Raw genomic sequence first — 19,116 nt, forward strand, 5'->3', positions numbered from 1 at the left:
AGATTTTCATGTTCAAATAATATGGATCCTAGGCCACAGGCAAATGATTTTTCAAAATTTGACAAGTAGAGGAAATGTTGATTGCACGTGTAAGCCCAATACTGCAAGTGACCCATGCAACAAGTGGTCAATATAAATACAAAGGGCACACCATAAGTTTTCCTCAAAATGTACAACATGTTTCAAAAATATTGCCACACAAAATAAAAATTTTGTCGATTATTATTGTTAGAAGAAGGAATCAACGTGGCACAAATTATAATTTCACTATCAATAGAGATCATGTTTACAAAGCACTAAAATGCAAAATAGAGCATGACAAATTTTATTCAGATGCTATTATTGATGAAAATGCTCTCAATGACCTACCAAGGAATACAAATGAAAATATATTTATTAGATTAACTACAGTACAAATGGAATTTGACTCAGATACCAATGAAGTCACATATGTGGGTCATGTATTGGAGATTGATGAAGGTAATACAATAGAGCACACTACATCAATGGCTTCAAAACCACCAAATACCCAAAGAGAAATGGAATTAATTCAATTGTGGGTTAATAACCCTGATGCAAAACCAACAACATTGATTGAGTGGCCTGGTATTGGTGCTTCTCCTATCAATGAGTATGTAACATCAGGTTTACTAGACATGGCATTTCCTACACTATTCCCTGATGGAAGATTTGATTGGTTAGAACCACGAATGAGGCATGTGCATCTACATGAATTTTTCAAGCATTTATTATGGTATAAGGATCACAGGTTTGACAAACATCCATGATTTAGATATTTTATGATGAACATGATAATGAGACACCGAGCACAAAATTCATCTGCAATGTTTATGAAAAGAAATATCCAAGACATGCTCATTACTATCATTGAGCTATGTGAGCATATGGAACTAATGCCACAATCTCATTTAGCTGGTAAGTTGATGCGGTTTGGAACAATGTTAAGGGGAACATGGTCATACTGGACTAAATGTCGAACAGAATTGATAGACATGCTTCACCAAATTGGCACTCAACAATATTTTTCACCTTAACTGCAATAGATATGCAATGGCTTGATCTACATGCTCTCATGCCCAGAACATGCCCAACCAATATGCAAGAAGCTAAAAATTGGAGAAAACAAAATGTTATCAGCTATCCTCATATAGTTGCATATTATATGCATTTAAGACATACAATATTCAAAAAAGAAATTCTAGAAAATGGAATGGATGTCAAAGATTTTTGGTGTGGGTATGAATGGCAACATAGAGGTTCTCCACATGTGCATGGATTTTTATGGATCAATGGTGCTCCCAATATGGACATTATTGATTCGTCAAATGAGGAGGAACAAAGAATAGTTGAACAATACTCATGCATGGAATCCTGGAGAAGATCCACATCAAAGAAATATACAGGTATTTTCAAATTGTTTTTCTATAAAATATCTTGTTATTATATAACATATTGTTTCAAAAATATATTTATATAATGAACATATGTCAAATATCTTTATTTTCTTATAGGCATTCCAAAATTTTGGTCAACATCCATGTCTCAAAAATACAACACAACTTACCAATATGGATATTGACAATGACTATGAACAAATAGCAAACTGTGTTGAGTGTCACACAGTTTGTAGAGAGGGTGCATGTCTACAAAAAAAACAAGGAAAGATGGTTTGCAGATAACTATTATAGTTATTAATATTTTTATAGTACAACATATTATTTATTTAATGAAATAATTAATCATTCATCTTCTTATAATGTTTTCAAATATCATGCTCCTTGGCCATTGAATCTTACTGGATCTAAATTATACGAAGACATAAGAATAGGTGAAAAAAAATTTGAGCCAACAAGAAATGATGATAGAGTGAACTCACATAATCGTCACACATTGCAATTATGGAGAGTAAATATAGATTGGCAACCTATTTTGTCCAAACATGCAGTCATTAAATACATAGAAAAGTACGCATCAAAAGATGAGAAGAGCTCTAAAACATACCACTAGATGTTGATGCATCTTTCAAATATGGAAAACCTTAATGATTTAGCTACACGTGCCTATAGAAGGTTTCTAATAGAAACTGTGATAGAGAGGGACATTGGAGCTCAAGAAACATGTCACATGTTGTTAGAGCTTCCGGTCATGGAGATTAGTAGAAGATTTATCAATCTAAATGTCTCACATGAAGTGTTCAAATCTATAACTCTAAATAATGAGGAGAACAATGATGACAAAACAACATGTTTCATTGATGGATATAAACAAAAGCCTCTTTCTATGGAAGGCATCGCACTAATTGATGTAACAAAATCATGGATATACAATTATAAAAGAAAAAGAGAAAATAAATGGAAGCCAAGAGAAAAAGTAGCTATAGTTAGAGTTTTTCCAAGATTTACATCCATTCCTCCACGTGCTTCACACAAATGGGCAGAATTCTATTTTACAGATTTATTACTATACAAACCATTTCGTGACATAGAAATGGATATTAGTGTGGATATTGACTCCATAATAGAAAAGTGGGACTCATTCAGTTATAATGCTTGGCGTGTACAAAGATAAACAATTATAGAGGAAAATGAAAATAATAATGGTTCAAATATTGAAGAAGATGAAGCTGTTGCAAGTAATACTATAGAGAATGAATGGGAAATCATATCTAGACTTCATAATGGTCAAAATATGCAAGTATTAGAAATAGATATGTTAGGAAGAGAGACATTGATAACAATACAAATTGGTCTACTGAATATCAAGGTGAGGAGTGTACAATGGGAGTAGTCAATTTCATAAAAAATATGAAGGAAAATGGATGTATCATACATGATGATATTCCTCAATGCTTCAATTATACAACCCTTAGCAATAAACAACAAAAGGCAATGAACATAGTTATGACACACTACCATACCAATGAAGATAGAGGCCCATTGTTCATGATAATTCAAGGAACAATAGGAACATGAAAGTCATTTTTGATTGGTGCCATTCGTGAAGCCCTTCAAAATGCATGTTTGTCAGGTCCTTCTCCCCTTCTTTTACTAGCACCAACATGAGTTGTAGCATTTAATATTGGAACTTTCACTATTCATTCAAAGCTAAGAATACCAGTAAGAGATTTTTCACAGCTAGAAGGATCACATCTTACAACTTTTCAAGAGGAAATGAAACATATCAAATACATATTGATTGATGAAATGAGCTTCATTGGTCAAACTATGTTGGGAAACATAGATTCAAGATTAAGGCAAGCATTTTCACAAAGTTCAAACCAAAGGTTTGCAGGTATATTTTCACTTCTATTAGTATATGTTATCATATTATGCCATATTTAGTACAATATATAAATATTAAACACATTCTAAATTCTAAACAACCTATTACTTTTTTATTTTAAATTTGTTTAGGTATATCTATGATTTTTGTCAGAGACTTGGGTCAATTGCCTCTAGTGAGTGATAGACCTGCATATGATACCAAAAGACGAGCAAAATTATTGTGGGAGGAATTGAAAACTGTGGTAACTTTCGATAAGATTTTTAGATGAGGGGGAAAACATTGAACAAAAAAGATTTTGTCACCTTCTAACAAACCTTAGAGATGCTGACCCACAAATTGAAGACTGAAAATTTCTTATGATGAGAACTCCTATCAATTTAAATGCTACAACAAATGATGAGTTTCAAAATTGTGTCCATTTGTTCTCCACAAATGACAATGTTTATAACCATAACAAGAGAATGTTACATTCATTGAAGCATCTTGTTGCATGAAGTCTTACAACAAAAGTAGGGAGTTTGAATGCAATAGTAGATTGTTCAAATGGAGAGCTTGAGCTTGAATTATTAATCATTAACAATTCAAGAGTGATGTTGACTACAAATATTTGGGTAGAGGCAGGTCTTGTAAATGGAGCATTGGGGTATATTAGAAAGAGTATCTACAAGCCAAAAAGTAAACTGCCAGAGCCACCAACATATGTTTTGGTTGAATTTGATAATTACTTTGGATTACCTTTTCAAAATCATCAACCAAATATAGTCCCAATAATACCAATACAAAGGGGTAGAACTCTTCAACTATCTTTAAGATTGGCATGGGCATTGATCATTCATAAATCACAAGGACTAATTCTCTCAAAAGCTACAACTGATATAGGTCCAAGAGAGAGAACATGTTTGACATTTGTGGCAATATCTCGTGTGAAGTCTTTACAAAGTCTTAGAATATCACCACCATTCACATATGACCATTATGAGAAAATGAAAAATGGCATACAACTTTCCAAAAGAAAAGCTGAAGAAAATAGACTCAAATGTTTAGAAGAGTATTAAGGTATTCATTTTATTTTTAAAATTGCTTCAATTATAATGTATTGGTACATTATATAAGTTCAAAATATAATGACTTTAAAATGGTTGCATCCATATAAACTTGCATGTATATATAAGTACACAAAATTGAAAAACTACAAATTGTTTTATCCTATTGATGTTCAAATTTATTATCTTAAATTATATATACTAACATTGATTTGATTTTGTTTGATTCTTAGGTAACACTTTTCTCTATGAATCTATCAGACAATGAATCTAAAATTGTTGATGCAAGTCCAAACATCTCAGCCAACTCTACTCCATCTAATGAAACACCTATTGATAAGTGCGCAACATCAATTTTACAGTGTTGCTCTAAAATTCTTCAAGATATTGAAAACACTGCATTATCCATTGATTACATTGAAGAGCTAGAAATAATGAGGATGAAAGATGTTACACACAAGGTTAAGGAAACATATACAAAGGTGGTGTAATGGACACCCCTGGATGTCCCAAAAAACTAAACCAAATTGTTGAAAGGAATTATGTCAAATAGTTTGCATTCAACTTCTTATTTCTCCGTTTAATGTTTTAAACCCCTTATAACTTCGGAAATCAAACGTTTATTGTTTGTTGTGTTTCGTGCATGGAATTGGTATCATACAACATAAACAAGAAAGAAACTACAATGATATGCAAAGTGGAAATGAACTGCTGCTAATAAAATGTTATTTTCAGAATTCATAAAACCAAATACATGGCAGATTTATCAACTCACTAATTACTTCAGCAGTATTGACATAATACTTCAGCCCATGCTTACAAACTTGCTGCTACAATACTTTGTCCTTCAATCAGTCCACTACCTTCATAATACCATTCCCTCCAAGCGGCATAAGCGTCGGACAAGTAGTGAAGAAGATATGAGCAAAATACCAAATCCGCTTGTAGCCGGAAATGCAACTAAACTGCCTGATAATGAAGCCGATAACAAAGAATTCCAAAGGCCAAACCCCAAGGGAATGACGTCTAGAATGTTACAAGAGAGGATAAACGTCCTCAAATGCCAAGAACAGAGCTGCAACTCACACACCAATTTCTTCTCATATTCAACCTGCCTAATGAAGCCACAAATGCTTCCTTTTATTCTATTTCCAAGGGTCCGCTCAACTCATATGGGCAATGTGGGATAAAAGATGTGTAATATATAAAACATATATTAAAATACCCCTTATGTCTCCCTTGGGTACACATCACCATAAAATAAATATTAAAGTAACACTTTAATATTTTACAATTAAATTAGACGTTACTTTAATAAAACTTCAGGCATTAAAATGTATTAGCAATCGAACTCCGAATAATGTGAGTGATAGCTCATCGGAAAGCTCTCACCGAGGAGTATCGAATCCAATCACCAAAATTGACCTACACTGTGTCCTGTCGACTTACTAAAAATAGTAAGCATGCCTGAAACTGAGTAAATCAACTTCGTTTTGGCCCAACTGGAAATGACTAGGCCAAAACATTCCAGGATCCCATTAAACCCTTCATTAGCCCTCGGGACCATGTAGAACAAGGCTAACGCACACACACTTGGTCAACTGCTAAAATGGGGACATTACAGGTGGTTGCCTTCACAAGTTTTATGGAAGAAGTATATCATGATCACTTGCATAATAAAGGTTGTAATACTATTCTAATCACTGAAGAATATGTAATGTATTTGCACCATTACAATGAAGTGCTCTTTATGTAATTTCCACTTTGTTAGCACAAAACTTTTAAATAAGAGTTATTTGAACCATTTATAAATTCTTCAATTGTGATATAAACTACAACGTTTGACCTATGTTTTGTTATTCTCTATAATTTATATGCTACTAGTTGTAGAACTTTTTCAACTATTTTGAATCAAATAATTAGTTTGCCTTAAATTCCAAGCTTTGTGTAATGGTTTAGATTGATGATTGTGACTTGTAATATCACCAAACTTTTAAATAACAATTATTTGAAACATTTATAAACTCCTAAATTGTATCAATACACTACATGGTTTGACCTATTAAATTTGTTATGGTTTATAAATGATATGATATCAATTGTACAACTATTCCAATTTTTTTGTATCAAACAATTCATATGGTTAATTATGAACTATTACATATGTCATTTTAATTATTTTTGCTTCAACTCCAATGCTTGTGTAATGGTTTAGATTGATAAATGTGATTTGTGTAAATGCTTTAATAATATATTCTTAAAAATGATCAATAATTATAGATTTAGTTTATATTTTAAATAATAGTATGAAAAAATATTTCAATTTTACTTATATATGTCCTCCAATATTTACTCTATTATATAATATATAAATAATTTGTAACTAAAATGTAAATGAAAAATTGAATTGTGCTATTGTAAAATGTTATAATTTTACTTACCATATATGTCTTCAAAGTTATACTCAATTATACCTAAATATGCATTTTGTTAGTATAATTGTCATATACTATGTTTCCAATTAATTTAACCAAAAAATTAAAATATTGTTCAAATACTTTTATTTGTATTCATATGTATTTCTTTTTACCAATGTCCAAAAAATGACAAAAAATAAATATTGTTTAATATACATTTATTTTTATTAATATGTAATTCTATTTAGTAATGACCAAAATATTGTCAAAAATCTTATATATAGAAATTATAGATATCATACATGTATATCATGTGTGTGGTTGCTACTAGCTTATTTATATTTGTTCAGATAATATCTATATTAAATACACTAATCGATATCTTATCTTAATATAGGCCCTTCGAAAAGATATCGTATTTAATATAGATATTATCTGAATAAACTAGTTACACTCTCTCAATCCTCTTCTTACAAAATGTTTTGTTCTCTAAGCTATTTTTTCCAGCACATATAGGCTAACTCTCCTATACTTTGATTAAGAAGAAAATATTGAGAACGCCTACACGAACTACCCATACAATTATTGGTGGTCTCCTTCCATTAAGTCTCCCCTGCCCACAGATCCGTGAGTGCCGTGAACAAAATATTCATATAAGGAGATCCGACGGATGCACGTTTTCACACCCAAATTATTCTTTCATTTGTACGACTCATGGAAATCAAACAAAAAAATAGCACATTGTCATCATGATTCATGATGAACAAGCCTCCCACCTCACCACTACATTTGATTGTGTTGGTGTAAATAAGTATTTACTTATTACACTTAAGTTTAGTTAGGTTAATGCATTATTTTATTTGTGAGACACTTAAGAGTTTATGCACTCTTGTGAGTTGTCTTGATGACATCACAACGGTCCACACCTCTTTTAAGCACATGTTGTCTACAACACAGGAATCTTCTACACACATATGACACTTTGTAATTCTTATCCATTTATCTAGAATGTTGGATAAGGTACTTAGTTGTCTTATCTTCTGGTTGTTTCTAGAGACATTCTAGGTGCTTCCTGAGAGGCTTTTATATGTAGGCACTCCTAATGTGTTTGAACATCATATTCTGAACAGAGCAATGAATTTGGACATACTCTAATTAATTGATCATATCCAGTTTTGGTCTACAGTTGTGCTTGTGTTTGAGCTCTTAGTTCCTGGGTGAATTTTTCCCTTAAGCAAATTCTTACATGGTATCAGAGCAACTTGGAAATTTTTTCATCACATAGTCGTTTCGAGACCACGCTTGCTTCATCACCTCAGCTCTAATTTGGAGTGCTGCAGAAATTGGGAGCGTCTAGAGGCAGATCTGACCTCGCCATTGCATCTGAAACACTGAACTGGTAAAAATCGACTACAAAGCTACCTACCCTAGGCCAAAGTCGATTGTGAGGCAATATTTTTTTGCAAACCGGCACTCGAAGGACCGATTTGCAAAATTGGTATGATCATTTCAGATCTGTACATTTAATTTTTAGATCTACATTTTTTTCATCTACATCTCTACTATTTTTTTTGGATCTACAATATTTTTCAAAAAAATTTTGGCCATAAGGCCATAGGAGAGATTTTTTGCAGGTGAAGATTGAAGGTTGTTGGTGCAAATCTGATATTTGCATCACATTCAGAAGGTCCAAAAACCCCTAGATCAAATTTTGTTTCATCCAAATCGGACATCTGAGACAAAATCTAAAGCCATTTGTTTTTTGGAGATGCGGCGGCGATTCAAAAAAAAATAACAACAGCAGTGATTTTCAAACAGCGATATCTTCCTCATACGGACTCCTTTTTGCGAGCAATTTTTTTTTTTGTTTTGGGGTAGGATTTCGTGATCTACACATTGGTGCAGGTGGTTTGAGATCTTTATTTTTGAATTTTTCTACAACTCCAAAATCTCAAATTTTGCCACTTAAAATGCTTGGTATGGGCTCATCTAGACTCCAAATCAGGTTCCATTTTTTTTGAAAGTGCATTTTTTTTGTCTACTTTTCAGACCTGCAATCACATTCTAGGTTTTGTAGACATAAATACTACTTTCAAAAATAGGCCCTAAATTGGCAAGTGACTTTCAAGTGCCAACAACATCTTTTTCAAGGGGGGTTCCTTGATTTTTTTTGGAGGTTTCTTTGATTGGTCCATCATGGAAGAGTCAGATTTGATCTACTTGACACTAGATAACTATCACAAATGGAGTCAACTTATGGTCAGATATCTCTCTCAGCATAATGTACTGCCATATGCGCCAGATCTTGAGTATATTGTTGATCAAGTTGACCTCCTTATTCCTACTCTTTATCGCTATATGGAGTATAAAGTTCTAAACAAGACGTTCAAAATTAAGTCATCTGATCCATATGTTTTATGGATGTATCTTTGGGAGCATTATGGAGATCCAACTATTCCTCCATTCCCAGAAGATCTTCTTCCACCAGTTGCAATTGACTCCTCTTCAGATGAGATCACATCTCCAACTCCTGTTGCTCCGACTGATCCTATTTCAGTCATAGATGCTTCAGATTTAGTGCAGCAGGATACTTTATGTCTTCCTACTCTACCTTCATGTGAAGACTTCCTTTCAGACATTGCACAGTTATTCATGGAGTCTCACATTGAAGATGTGGGAGACATTATTGATGACATTCATCTTCTATTTGAGGTGGATACTTCATCCTTTTCCGCAGTGACAAATTCATGTACTTCAGCACTACAGGGTACTCATGGTCTTCCAGGTGATGATTTCTTGCCAAACATTTCAATTATGTTCTTGGAGTCACACACAGTAGATGTGGGAGACTTTTATGATGATTTGTCGCTTCTCTTTGCTGAGGATTCTTCTACAGTTATTGCACATTCTCTACATGATCAATCCGTCCAGGTTGGTGTGATTGTGGATTCTAATGTACAATATCTGTGGGAGATCTCTTTCACATTTGAGAAGATTGTTGGTTTCCTGAGACAGGTTCTACCTTCTTCCTTGTTCAATCTGCTCTTCTCTTCAGCAGTTTTGGAGGAAGCCATCATTAGTATCGATACAAAGACTTTTGAACAAGTTTCAAAGATACCAGTCATCATAGAGATCCCTTCTCCATACAGGGGATGCATCTCATAGGTACCCTTGCTTTTGTTTCTTCCAAAGGGGAGGAACATCATTCAAAGGTCATGGATTAGCTTCTACATAGGAGCATTCTTCACTGATCGGTACACTACTTTTAAGGGGGGGGGACTACCTTGTCTCCTCCTCTTTTTTGGAGGGGACTTTTTCCTCATAGGAGGTTTTGTCCTTCTCCATTCTTTCTTGTATATACATGGATGTATGTCATAATGGGCAGGTCTTGATTACTCCATCCATCCATGCATCCTTTTTATCTCTCTTTTTGGGGGAGGGTTTTTCCCATGAGGTTTTCCCTCTTTCCCTGCTTTATGAGAGATTTGCATCTTCATTATGTACATGGGTACCTAACATGGCCTAGTAGCTAGGACCCATTATGCATCTTCATCTTAGTTTCGTAAGCTTAAGGGCATTCCCCTAAGTTGCACTTAAGGGGGGGTGTTGGTGTAAATAAGTATTTACTTATTACACTTACTTAAGTTTACTTAGGTTAATGCATTATTTGATTATTTTGCATTATTTTATTTGTGAGACACTTAAGAGTTTGTGCACTCTTGTGAGTTGTCTTGATGACATCATAAGGGTCCTCACCTCTTTTAAGCACATGTTGTCTACAACACAGGAATCTTCTACACACATATGACACTTTGTCATTCTTATCCATTTATCTAGAATGTTGGATAAGGTACTTAGTTGTCTTATCTTCTAGTTGTTTCTAGAGACATTCTAGGTGCTCCTTGAGAGGCCTTTATACATAGGCACTTCTAGTGTGTTTGAACATCATATTCTGAATAGAGCAATGTATTCGGACATACTTTGATTAATTGATCATATCCATTTTTGATCTACAGTTGTGCTTGTGTTTGAGTTCTTAGTTCCTGGGTGAATTTTGCCCTTAGGCAAATTCTTACAGATTGTTTATAATAATTCGATTGTTTATAATAATTCAACAAATACCGCAGGAGTCTAGTCAAAGTTGGTGTGCGTTTGGGTGGTTGAGTTCTGAGTGGAGAGCTTTAGCTATAAACATACAGCCTAATAGGCAGGCATTTCCATCTGATAAAATTAGCAAAACTTTTGAGGTTTTGATTTTGGGTGTTGATTTCTGAACGCAAGATCCGCAGAGTGCTAGAGGAAGAGGCAAAAATCTCCCCGGGTGTCCTAAGATATTGATTGCTGAATACAAGAAAACGAGCTGGCTGAATTGTCGAGAATAGGATTGGCTAGAATAGGATTGGCTAGATTGGCTGTGATGGGGTAGAATCTAGCTCTCAACATTGCAGAAAAAGGCTTCCCCATCTCAGTCTATAATCGGAGCCCAGAAAAGGTAGATGAGACGGTAGAAAGAGCCAAGCTGGAAGGCAATCTGCCAGTAAAAGGCCTCAATGATGCCAAGGAATTTGTGCTCTCAATCCAGAAGCCCAGAGTCATAATCCTTCTGATCAAAGCAGGAGACCACCTGTGGACAAATCAATTGAGACTCTGGCTGCCCACTTGGAAGAAGGGGATTGTATTGTGGACGGTGGGAATGAATGGTATGAAAACACAGAGAGAAGGCACGAGGAAGCAAAGAAGAGGGGGCTTCTGTTTTTGGGCATGGGGGTTTCAGGGGGTGAAGAGGGTGCCAGGAATGGCCCTTCTCTTATGCCCGGAGGGTCATATGAGGCTTACAAGTATATTGAGGATATAACTGTTAAGATCACCGCACAGGTGGACAGTGGCGCTTGTGTTACCTATATTGGGAAGGGTGGATCCGGCAATTTCGTCAAGATGGTGCATAATGGGATCGAGTATGGGGTGACATGCAGCTTATTGCAGAGGCTTACGATGTGCTCAAGTCTGTAGGTAAGGAAATTCAAGATTCAATTATTTCTCACTTTCTATGAGTACTTTTTTTTGGTGGGTGATATGATCTGCTGAAGTCTGTAGGTAAAGAAAATTGAGAGTCGATTTGGTTTCAATTTAGCAACCCTCTCGTGTGTGGTCGTTATTTCTCACAATTTGGAGTTGTAACTTTTCAACCCATCATCCTGGGTAGAAGATGATTTGGATCATCCTTCATTTTAGATGAATTTATAAAATATAAATCTCAACTATCAAGGAAATCCTGTCTAAACTTTCGTCAAATTGAACTGATGCATGCAATTCCTCACAAACAATAAAAAATAGTCACAAAAGCACCCAAGAATCTGAGTAGAACTGGATCAAACTCTAATATAGCTAAATTTCAATATTCTGCCTGAACATTCTCCACTTTCTTCCCTTATTATAAGATCCAAAAAGGCATCCTTTGTGTGGTTGCAGATTTTTTGCATACAAGACAAGTGGAACCTGCTTTATGATAGCAGCTATACAATCTCAATGAAATAAAAACTGTATTGCAATCTTATCAAAATAAAAACGTTATTCCAATCTCATCAATTTAGAAGCAATTTTTACAACTTGAACCCAATTTCTAACTAAATCCATCTATAGAAACACCAGATTATGATCTTCAAAACTCTGCATTGGATAACTGCTGCCAAAATTAATAGTTACCAATAGGAGATCGATGCTTCTATATCGAATCCTCAAAATCTAAAAGCATTGAACCTCTTGATTTAAGATAAAATTATTTTTTGCTTAAGATGTGCCAACTTGACTGCTTGCTCTTTCTTGAATCCATGCCAAGAAAGCCAAACTTAGACTCCTTTATATTCTAGTATTTTTTCACTTTCTTTATTTTGAATTTATTTGGGCGTTTGGGTGGTCCTACTAGAAGGTGGATTAGCTGCCTTGCTGCATGATTGTATCATTCTTTTGTCCTCTTTATATTCATACATATCAACAATTTTAAGATGTAGAAGATCTTTTGGCAAATCCAGAGGAAAGAAGCATCACTGATCGATTTCCGTGGAATCTTGTAATGCAAGCATTCTTCATTGTAATTTGTTACATGGGCCTTTGTGAAACCAATCCTTTTGCAGATACACTGTAGCAGATCACCAACTTTGTTCTGCCTTTTTTAGCATCCTCCTATGAGCCTTCTCTTCACAGGTTTCAGTACTTGTTCACTTCTAAATTTTTTTTTTCATGGTTTCAAAGAAATTCATTATCCCGCAAAAAATAGTTCTGCCGTGTGAACTCTTTACAAGAGTGGGTATACACCATTAACAAAGGGACATACTTAGTGAAGCAATTAACTGAATTGTTGAAGCAAATTATGCATAGAACCATTCCCCCAGTCTTCATTTGTATCTGAGTAAACAGTGCAACAACTTTCCTAGCATTCAATGAACCAGTTTTCGTTGCTCTTAAGCTTGAGAATGATATCCACAACTGTACTGTGGTCATGCTCACAACTTCTTCCATAAATTATACCAAGCATGACTTAGAATTTCATTTCTCCATATAAGATGCATCTTTGTGCTATTCACAAGCTACAGTATGATCTTGGAAAATTGATCCACAGCAATGACTGCAAAATATACCATCAAAACCTGTATCTGACTCAATATAAAACCCGTGCTAATACTTGCATAGTTTAATTTGCCTAAGCTTTACAAGTTTGCAAATGTAACATCTGTTCACTTAGATCGCAATATCTCAAGTCTTAGAAGACAAATATTTACACTCTTCTAGTTGTTGCAGGATTTTATTTCTCCCATATTATTCTGAAAGCTAACTAGGATGTGCTTCACGTAAAATGGTCTTCCTCATAGTAGCTTGAGGAATGCACAATTTCTTTTCTCTTGAATAAAATTGATCATGCACCATGAAGTCCAAGTGGGAACTCATAATGCCTATATTTGATTCTTTACAAGCATTATTAGGCCCTTTAAGGGCTGGATAGTTGTTGCAGGATTTTATTTCTCCAATATTATTCTGAAAGCTAACTAGGATGTGCTTCACGTAAAATGGTCTTCCTCATAGTAGCTTGAGGAATGCACAATTTCTTTTCTCTTGAATAAAATTGATCATGCACCATGAAGTCCAAGTGGGAACTCATAATGCCTATATTTGATTCTTTACAAGCATTATTAGGCCCTTTAAGGGCTGGATTTTAGTGTAATATATCCTTGAGATGCTTCAAACCTGCCACCTCATTGGTCATAGCTGTAAATGAAATCCTTTGAGAATCAGAGCACTGGGAACCACATTTATCTTCCCTACCTTGTCCTTGATTATAAATGTGAAAGTTCACAAATAACTAGGCCATTTAATATGGGGAGCATGTAGTTATTCTTGAGTTTGCAAGCATTGTAAAGCTCGATGATCCATATTTAATGTGAATGCAAATGTATATTGATGCCTGAAAGCCGGATTTGTAGCCGGATTTGTTGGCCTCCACAAAAAAATCTTTGGTATTGAATAATGTCTTCAATGGCATAGTGCCTGAACAGTAGCATAGAGTTCCTGGTCATAAGTGCAAACTATCATGCTAGCTTCATTGAACATTTCCCTGTTATATGCTATAGGGCGTCCTTCTTGGCTAAGTACATCCCCAAAAGTCATAACTATTGTCACAGTCAACTTCATAAACCTTTTTACCTATGGAGGAGCTAGTATTTGAGCTTTTGCATCATACATCTTGAGATCTTGGAAAATTTGTTCATCAGCTTGTGCAAATGAACTTACTTTCATTTGAGAATTCACCAAATTCTAAAGTGAAATGGAATTTTTATTGACTACTCAAACTTAAAGTGTTGAGCTTAATATTGAAGATGATTTGTGAAGTTTGAAGTTTAAAAAGTGTATGTTTACTTAAAATCTTTTGTGTGTAGGCAAGCTTACAAACCAAGAGTTGCAAGAGGCATTTTCTAGTTGGAACAAGGGAGAATTATGTAGCTTTTTGGTTGAAATCACTGAAGACACTTTTGGGGTTAAGGATGATAAGGGGGATGGGTGTCTTCTGGACAAGGTTTTGGATAAAACTGGTATGAAGAGCACGGGTAAGTGGACTGTGCAACAGGCAGCAGAGCTTTCTGTTGCGGCACCCACCATTGCTTCTTCGTTAGACTCTCGGTTTCTTAGTGGATTGAAGGAGGAACGAATGGAGGCTTCCAAAGTATTTGCAAGTGTAGACCTTAGCAGTGGGAATGTGGAGGTCTCTAAGCAGACATTGATTGATGATGTGAGAAAGGCTCTCTATGCATCCAAGATCTGCAGTTATGCCCAGGGGATGAATTTGATCCAGGCCAAGAGTATAGAGAAGGGATGGGATTTGAAATTGGGTGAACTTGCCCGGATATGGAAGGGTGGCTGCATTATTCGTGCAGTTTTTCTGGACCGGATAAAGAAAGCTTATGACAGGAATCTCCATCTGGCTAGTCTATTGATGGACCCTGAATTTGCACAGGAGATGATTGAGAGACAGTCTGCTTGGCGTCGTGTTGTGACTTTGGCAATCAATGCAGGTATCAGTACTCCAGGTATGTCTGCAAGCTTGGCCTATTTTGATTCCTATAGGAGAGACAGGTTGCCAGCCAACCTGGTGCAGGCACAGAGAGATTACTTTGGTGCTCATACCTATGAGAGGATTGATATGCCCGGATGGTTCCATACAGAGTGGTTCAAGATTGCAAAACAATCAAAAATTTGAAATATGGAGTAAGCCTTGCTTTCTCCAAGTCTTCTGTTTTCAATCTTGGTTAGTTCTGAACATGAGAAAGTTTTCTGAACTCAGAAAAGGCGTTTCTCTCTTAAGTTTAAGAAATAAAATGTGTGTCTATAATTTTTATAAAGGTCCTGCACTAATTACTTGATTGAGTTTCAGAGCCATAGGATGCTCATATGTTGCTCTTATCAGATTAAGAGACCAAATTATGTTTGGTTTTCTAATTGTGATCAATGATTCTTTAATGGAGAACATAACATTTGATATTGCAATGTCAATGAGGTTAATGGATAACAATGAGATTCTGTTATTAAATTTTTGTTACAAATCTCTGTCTCGTTTAGCATGCTACTAGCCCAATACAGTTTAATTAGCTCTAATTCGAAGCATATAAATACAAATTCTAACTAGATATTTCTCTATGCTTTGAATTTTTGTTTTTTTGTTTTTTTGTTTTTTTATGCCAAATTGAAAGCAATTTAATTGATTATGGTGCTTGCAAGTAGTGTACATAAGTATCTAATATCTGTCTTCCTACTTCTAAGAACTTTTGTCATGCAGGAGCTTTTATTTAACCAATCAAAATTTTGATTCAATAATAGCATTGTTTCAATTGGCAGTAACAAAATTATACTTGTACCTTTGTAATAAAACTCAGAACTGACATATGGATAAGGTGATGTATCCAAGGCAATTTTTTTCTTCTTGTTTTAACTACTGGCAGTGTTTAGGGTCTGGTGGGCTCTTATTCTCATGGGATCAAACATTGCTTTACAGGCCGAATTAGGTATATGATAATTGAATCGCATCTCTGTTCAGCTGCTGACCTTGAGTTTTTAAAAAACATTGTTTCTTATTTATAGGTCACGCATGTCTTCTTGGTATATATATAATTCATTCCATTTTTAACCCCTCCTCTGGTCTTCTTGTATCTTATTTGGCTGTCAGTATTCTTGTAGTGGTTGATTCTTTGCATGTTGTTCAAGTTGAATTTATGTATATGCATACATACACACACATTTCTACAGTTCAATTTGTAGACTTTTTAGTCATCTTCGCATGCAAGTTAATCTCTTCCTTTCTCTAGATGTTAGAAACAAATGTACCCAATGGAACAAAAACAGAAAACTGAGTGCAAGCATTATCAATTTGTCCCATATTGATTGGCGGACACATACTTCTGATTTCCCTATGGCCCAGCATAGTGGATATAATTCATTCTATTTATATCTCGTTCTTACTTGGCTTAATATTTAGTCTATGCTCTTATTCTCATGAGATCAAACATTGCTTTACTAAAGAAACATTGTATATTTTGATTTTACTATACCTATGTTGAGCTGCAGAACTTGGGTTTTGTCAAAACATTTATTTTGTCTGTATGGATATGCATGTCTTGTCAATATATCACATAATGTTTTCTGTTATTAATCTGTTTTCCTTGTGTATGGCCTTCTTGCATCTGCTTTGCAAATCGGGACTTGTTTAGTGGTTGGTTTTTTCATGCTGTTAAAGTTGAATAGATCTAACATAGATTGTAAATAATTCAATTTGGAGATACGTTAGTCACCTATGCGTGCAAGTTACTCAGTTCTTTCCTTAAGATGTATTTTTATGGTTGTACCTTCTTTTGGTGCTTAGATTTATTTTCTTTGTTTGATATCTTGTTTTAATTTTAATATGCACTTGTGAGACAAAACCGTGTTTTGCTTTCTGTTTGAGACTTTCTATTTTTTTCTTCCAAGTGCAAATTTAGTGATTTTTGTAAATAGTTGTTGGCGACAACGACACACTGAACATATCTATATCTTTGATTAATCCTGCTTTTTGTCCAATTGCAGTATTTTTTTATGCATATTACATTTTGACAATTTATTATCTTTAGATCATTAGATTTTCACAGTCCATAATAATGTATTGTGCGACCTTTTTGGAGTAAAACAGAAGGGCAGAATTGTTCAACTGAACTGTTAAGATGTTGCTGACATGAACCAACCTGTGGGCAAAACAGAGAAGGCAATTTAGCTTCGTGATTCAGAATCAAGTTTTTGACACCGATGTTTCAGTTCGCACTTTGTGATCATCATCTGCATATCATCTGTTTATAATCTTGATGGTGGATTTTATAGTGTACTTCAAAATCACGATGTTAAGGAAGCTTACTCCAGAACCCTTGCATGTTCTAGATTTATTAACAGCTAAGTGGTACAATATAGTCAAATAATTTTGAGTTGCAAGTATTACAACCTCTTCTTTGATTGAATTGCTGATCTTGTTCTGGTGACAGTAGCCCTCTTAAATTATGCCATCTCACTAGTTCCACAACCTTAGGTTTCTTGTGTGGCTACTGGAGTATGCACTATTAGTAATTAAAATATTGATTTGCATGTCTTAGTTTGAAAAAGTTTCATATTGAACAGTATTTGTTGTAGTTACTTGATCATTATGAGGAATTTTGTCTAGATTTTGGTGTTTGAAAGCTATAGAGTTGCAATTTATATTGGACTTAAGGGAGATGTCTGATTTGGTTTTCTAATTTGTTAAGAACATTCTGAAATAAGTTTCTATTACTAAAGTATGAGGATCATTTTTCTTTTAGTTGGGAACATGTGACATTTAGGCCCTAGGTCCTCTGGAGCACAAATGGAGATTGAATCTCAGGCGCAGCATACACATTTTACTATACATTCAGCACCATCAGTAATATGAAGCAGAATGTCTTGGTGGTGTTGCCTCAGGCACATTGCCCTGGAGCTAGCCCAGTGGTTTCCAGGAATTGAACCTGGGCCATCATTGTGGTAATGTCTGACTTGATCACTCATGCATGCTGCACTAGTTTGCACTAATGCTCTTTGTGCTCCAACTTATATGCATTAAAATCTGCTATCTCACTAGTTCAATAACCTTACGTTACTTGTGTGGTTCTTGGAGTTGGCATTTTTAGTAATTAAAAAATTGATTTGTATGTCGTACTTTGAAGAATTTTAATATTGAAAAGTATTTGTTGCAGTTAGTTGATCATTACAAGTAATTTTGTTTAAATTTTGGTGTTTGAAAGCTTCTCTCTTCTGCAATTTATACTGGAGTTAAAGGAAATGTCTGATTTAGATTTCTATCTGTCGAACACATTGTGAAACAAGTTTCGACAACTCCAGTTTATGAGAATTATTTCATTTTATTGGTAATGTGTGACGTTTAAGCCCAAATAGGGGTTCAGTCTCTCAGGCAAAATGTACACTTTTTAGTATAATACTATGCTTTCTGCACAAGCACTAATATGGAGCGGAAAATCTTGGTATTGTCTCTTTGGACATATTGTCCTGGAGCTAGACCAGGGTTTCCCAGGAATTGAACCTGGGTCATTATTGTGCTGATGTTTGACTTGACCAGTGACGCTCGCTGCACTAGATCCTAATCCATACGCACCAAGGCTCGTTGTTCTCATAATGTCCATGCACGATAGTTTTTCATTTGCAGTCCATAGATAATATGATTCGGAGGATTTAAACCTTTGGTTGAGATTTGGGTTAAAGAAATAAATTTGAACTTGAGTTGCTTTGCCTAGGTTATTTACATTTAAAAAGCCACC

General features: G+C 34.9%; 2 protein-coding genes across 2 annotated transcripts; both read left to right on the top strand.

Annotated features, from left to right (window-relative positions):
* The first annotated feature begins 416 nt into the window (after positions 1-416).
* LOC149555542 (uncharacterized) lies at positions 417-11,776 on the top strand. The gene is made up of 2 exons (XM_089829434.1): positions 417-715; positions 11,383-11,776. Exons 1-2 carry the CDS (start codon positions 417-419, stop codon positions 11,774-11,776), a joined length of 693 nt encoding a protein of 230 aa, XP_089685560.1.
* Positions 11,777-14,694: 2,918 nt separating this feature from the next.
* On the top strand, positions 14,695-15,855 carry LOC149555543 (6-phosphogluconate dehydrogenase, decarboxylating 1-like). Its single transcript, XM_089829636.1, has one exon. It carries the CDS (start codon positions 14,850-14,852, stop codon positions 15,510-15,512), a length of 663 nt encoding a protein of 220 aa, XP_089685762.1. The 5' UTR covers positions 14,695-14,849; the 3' UTR covers positions 15,513-15,855.
* Positions 15,856-19,116: the final 3,261 nt, after the last annotated feature.

Source organism: Cupressus sempervirens, chromosome 5 (assembly GCF_028749045.1).
Source record: "Cupressus sempervirens isolate cs-2001-9-10 chromosome 5, ASM2874904v1, whole genome shotgun sequence".
In the NCBI taxonomy this organism is placed as follows: Eukaryota; Viridiplantae; Streptophyta; class Pinopsida; order Cupressales; family Cupressaceae; genus Cupressus; species Cupressus sempervirens.

Coding starts and splice junctions, on each gene's coding strand:
- LOC149555542 (XM_089829434.1), top strand. CDS start 417: ATGGAATTTGACTCAGATACCAATGAAGTCACATATGTGGGTCATGTA. Junction 716..11,382: donor TGGTTAGAACCACGAATGAG/GCATGTGCATCT, acceptor TGATCAAAGCAG/GAGACCACCTGTGGACAAAT.
- LOC149555543 (XM_089829636.1), top strand. CDS start 14,850: ATGAAGAGCACGGGTAAGTGGACTGTGCAACAGGCAGCAGAGCTTTCT.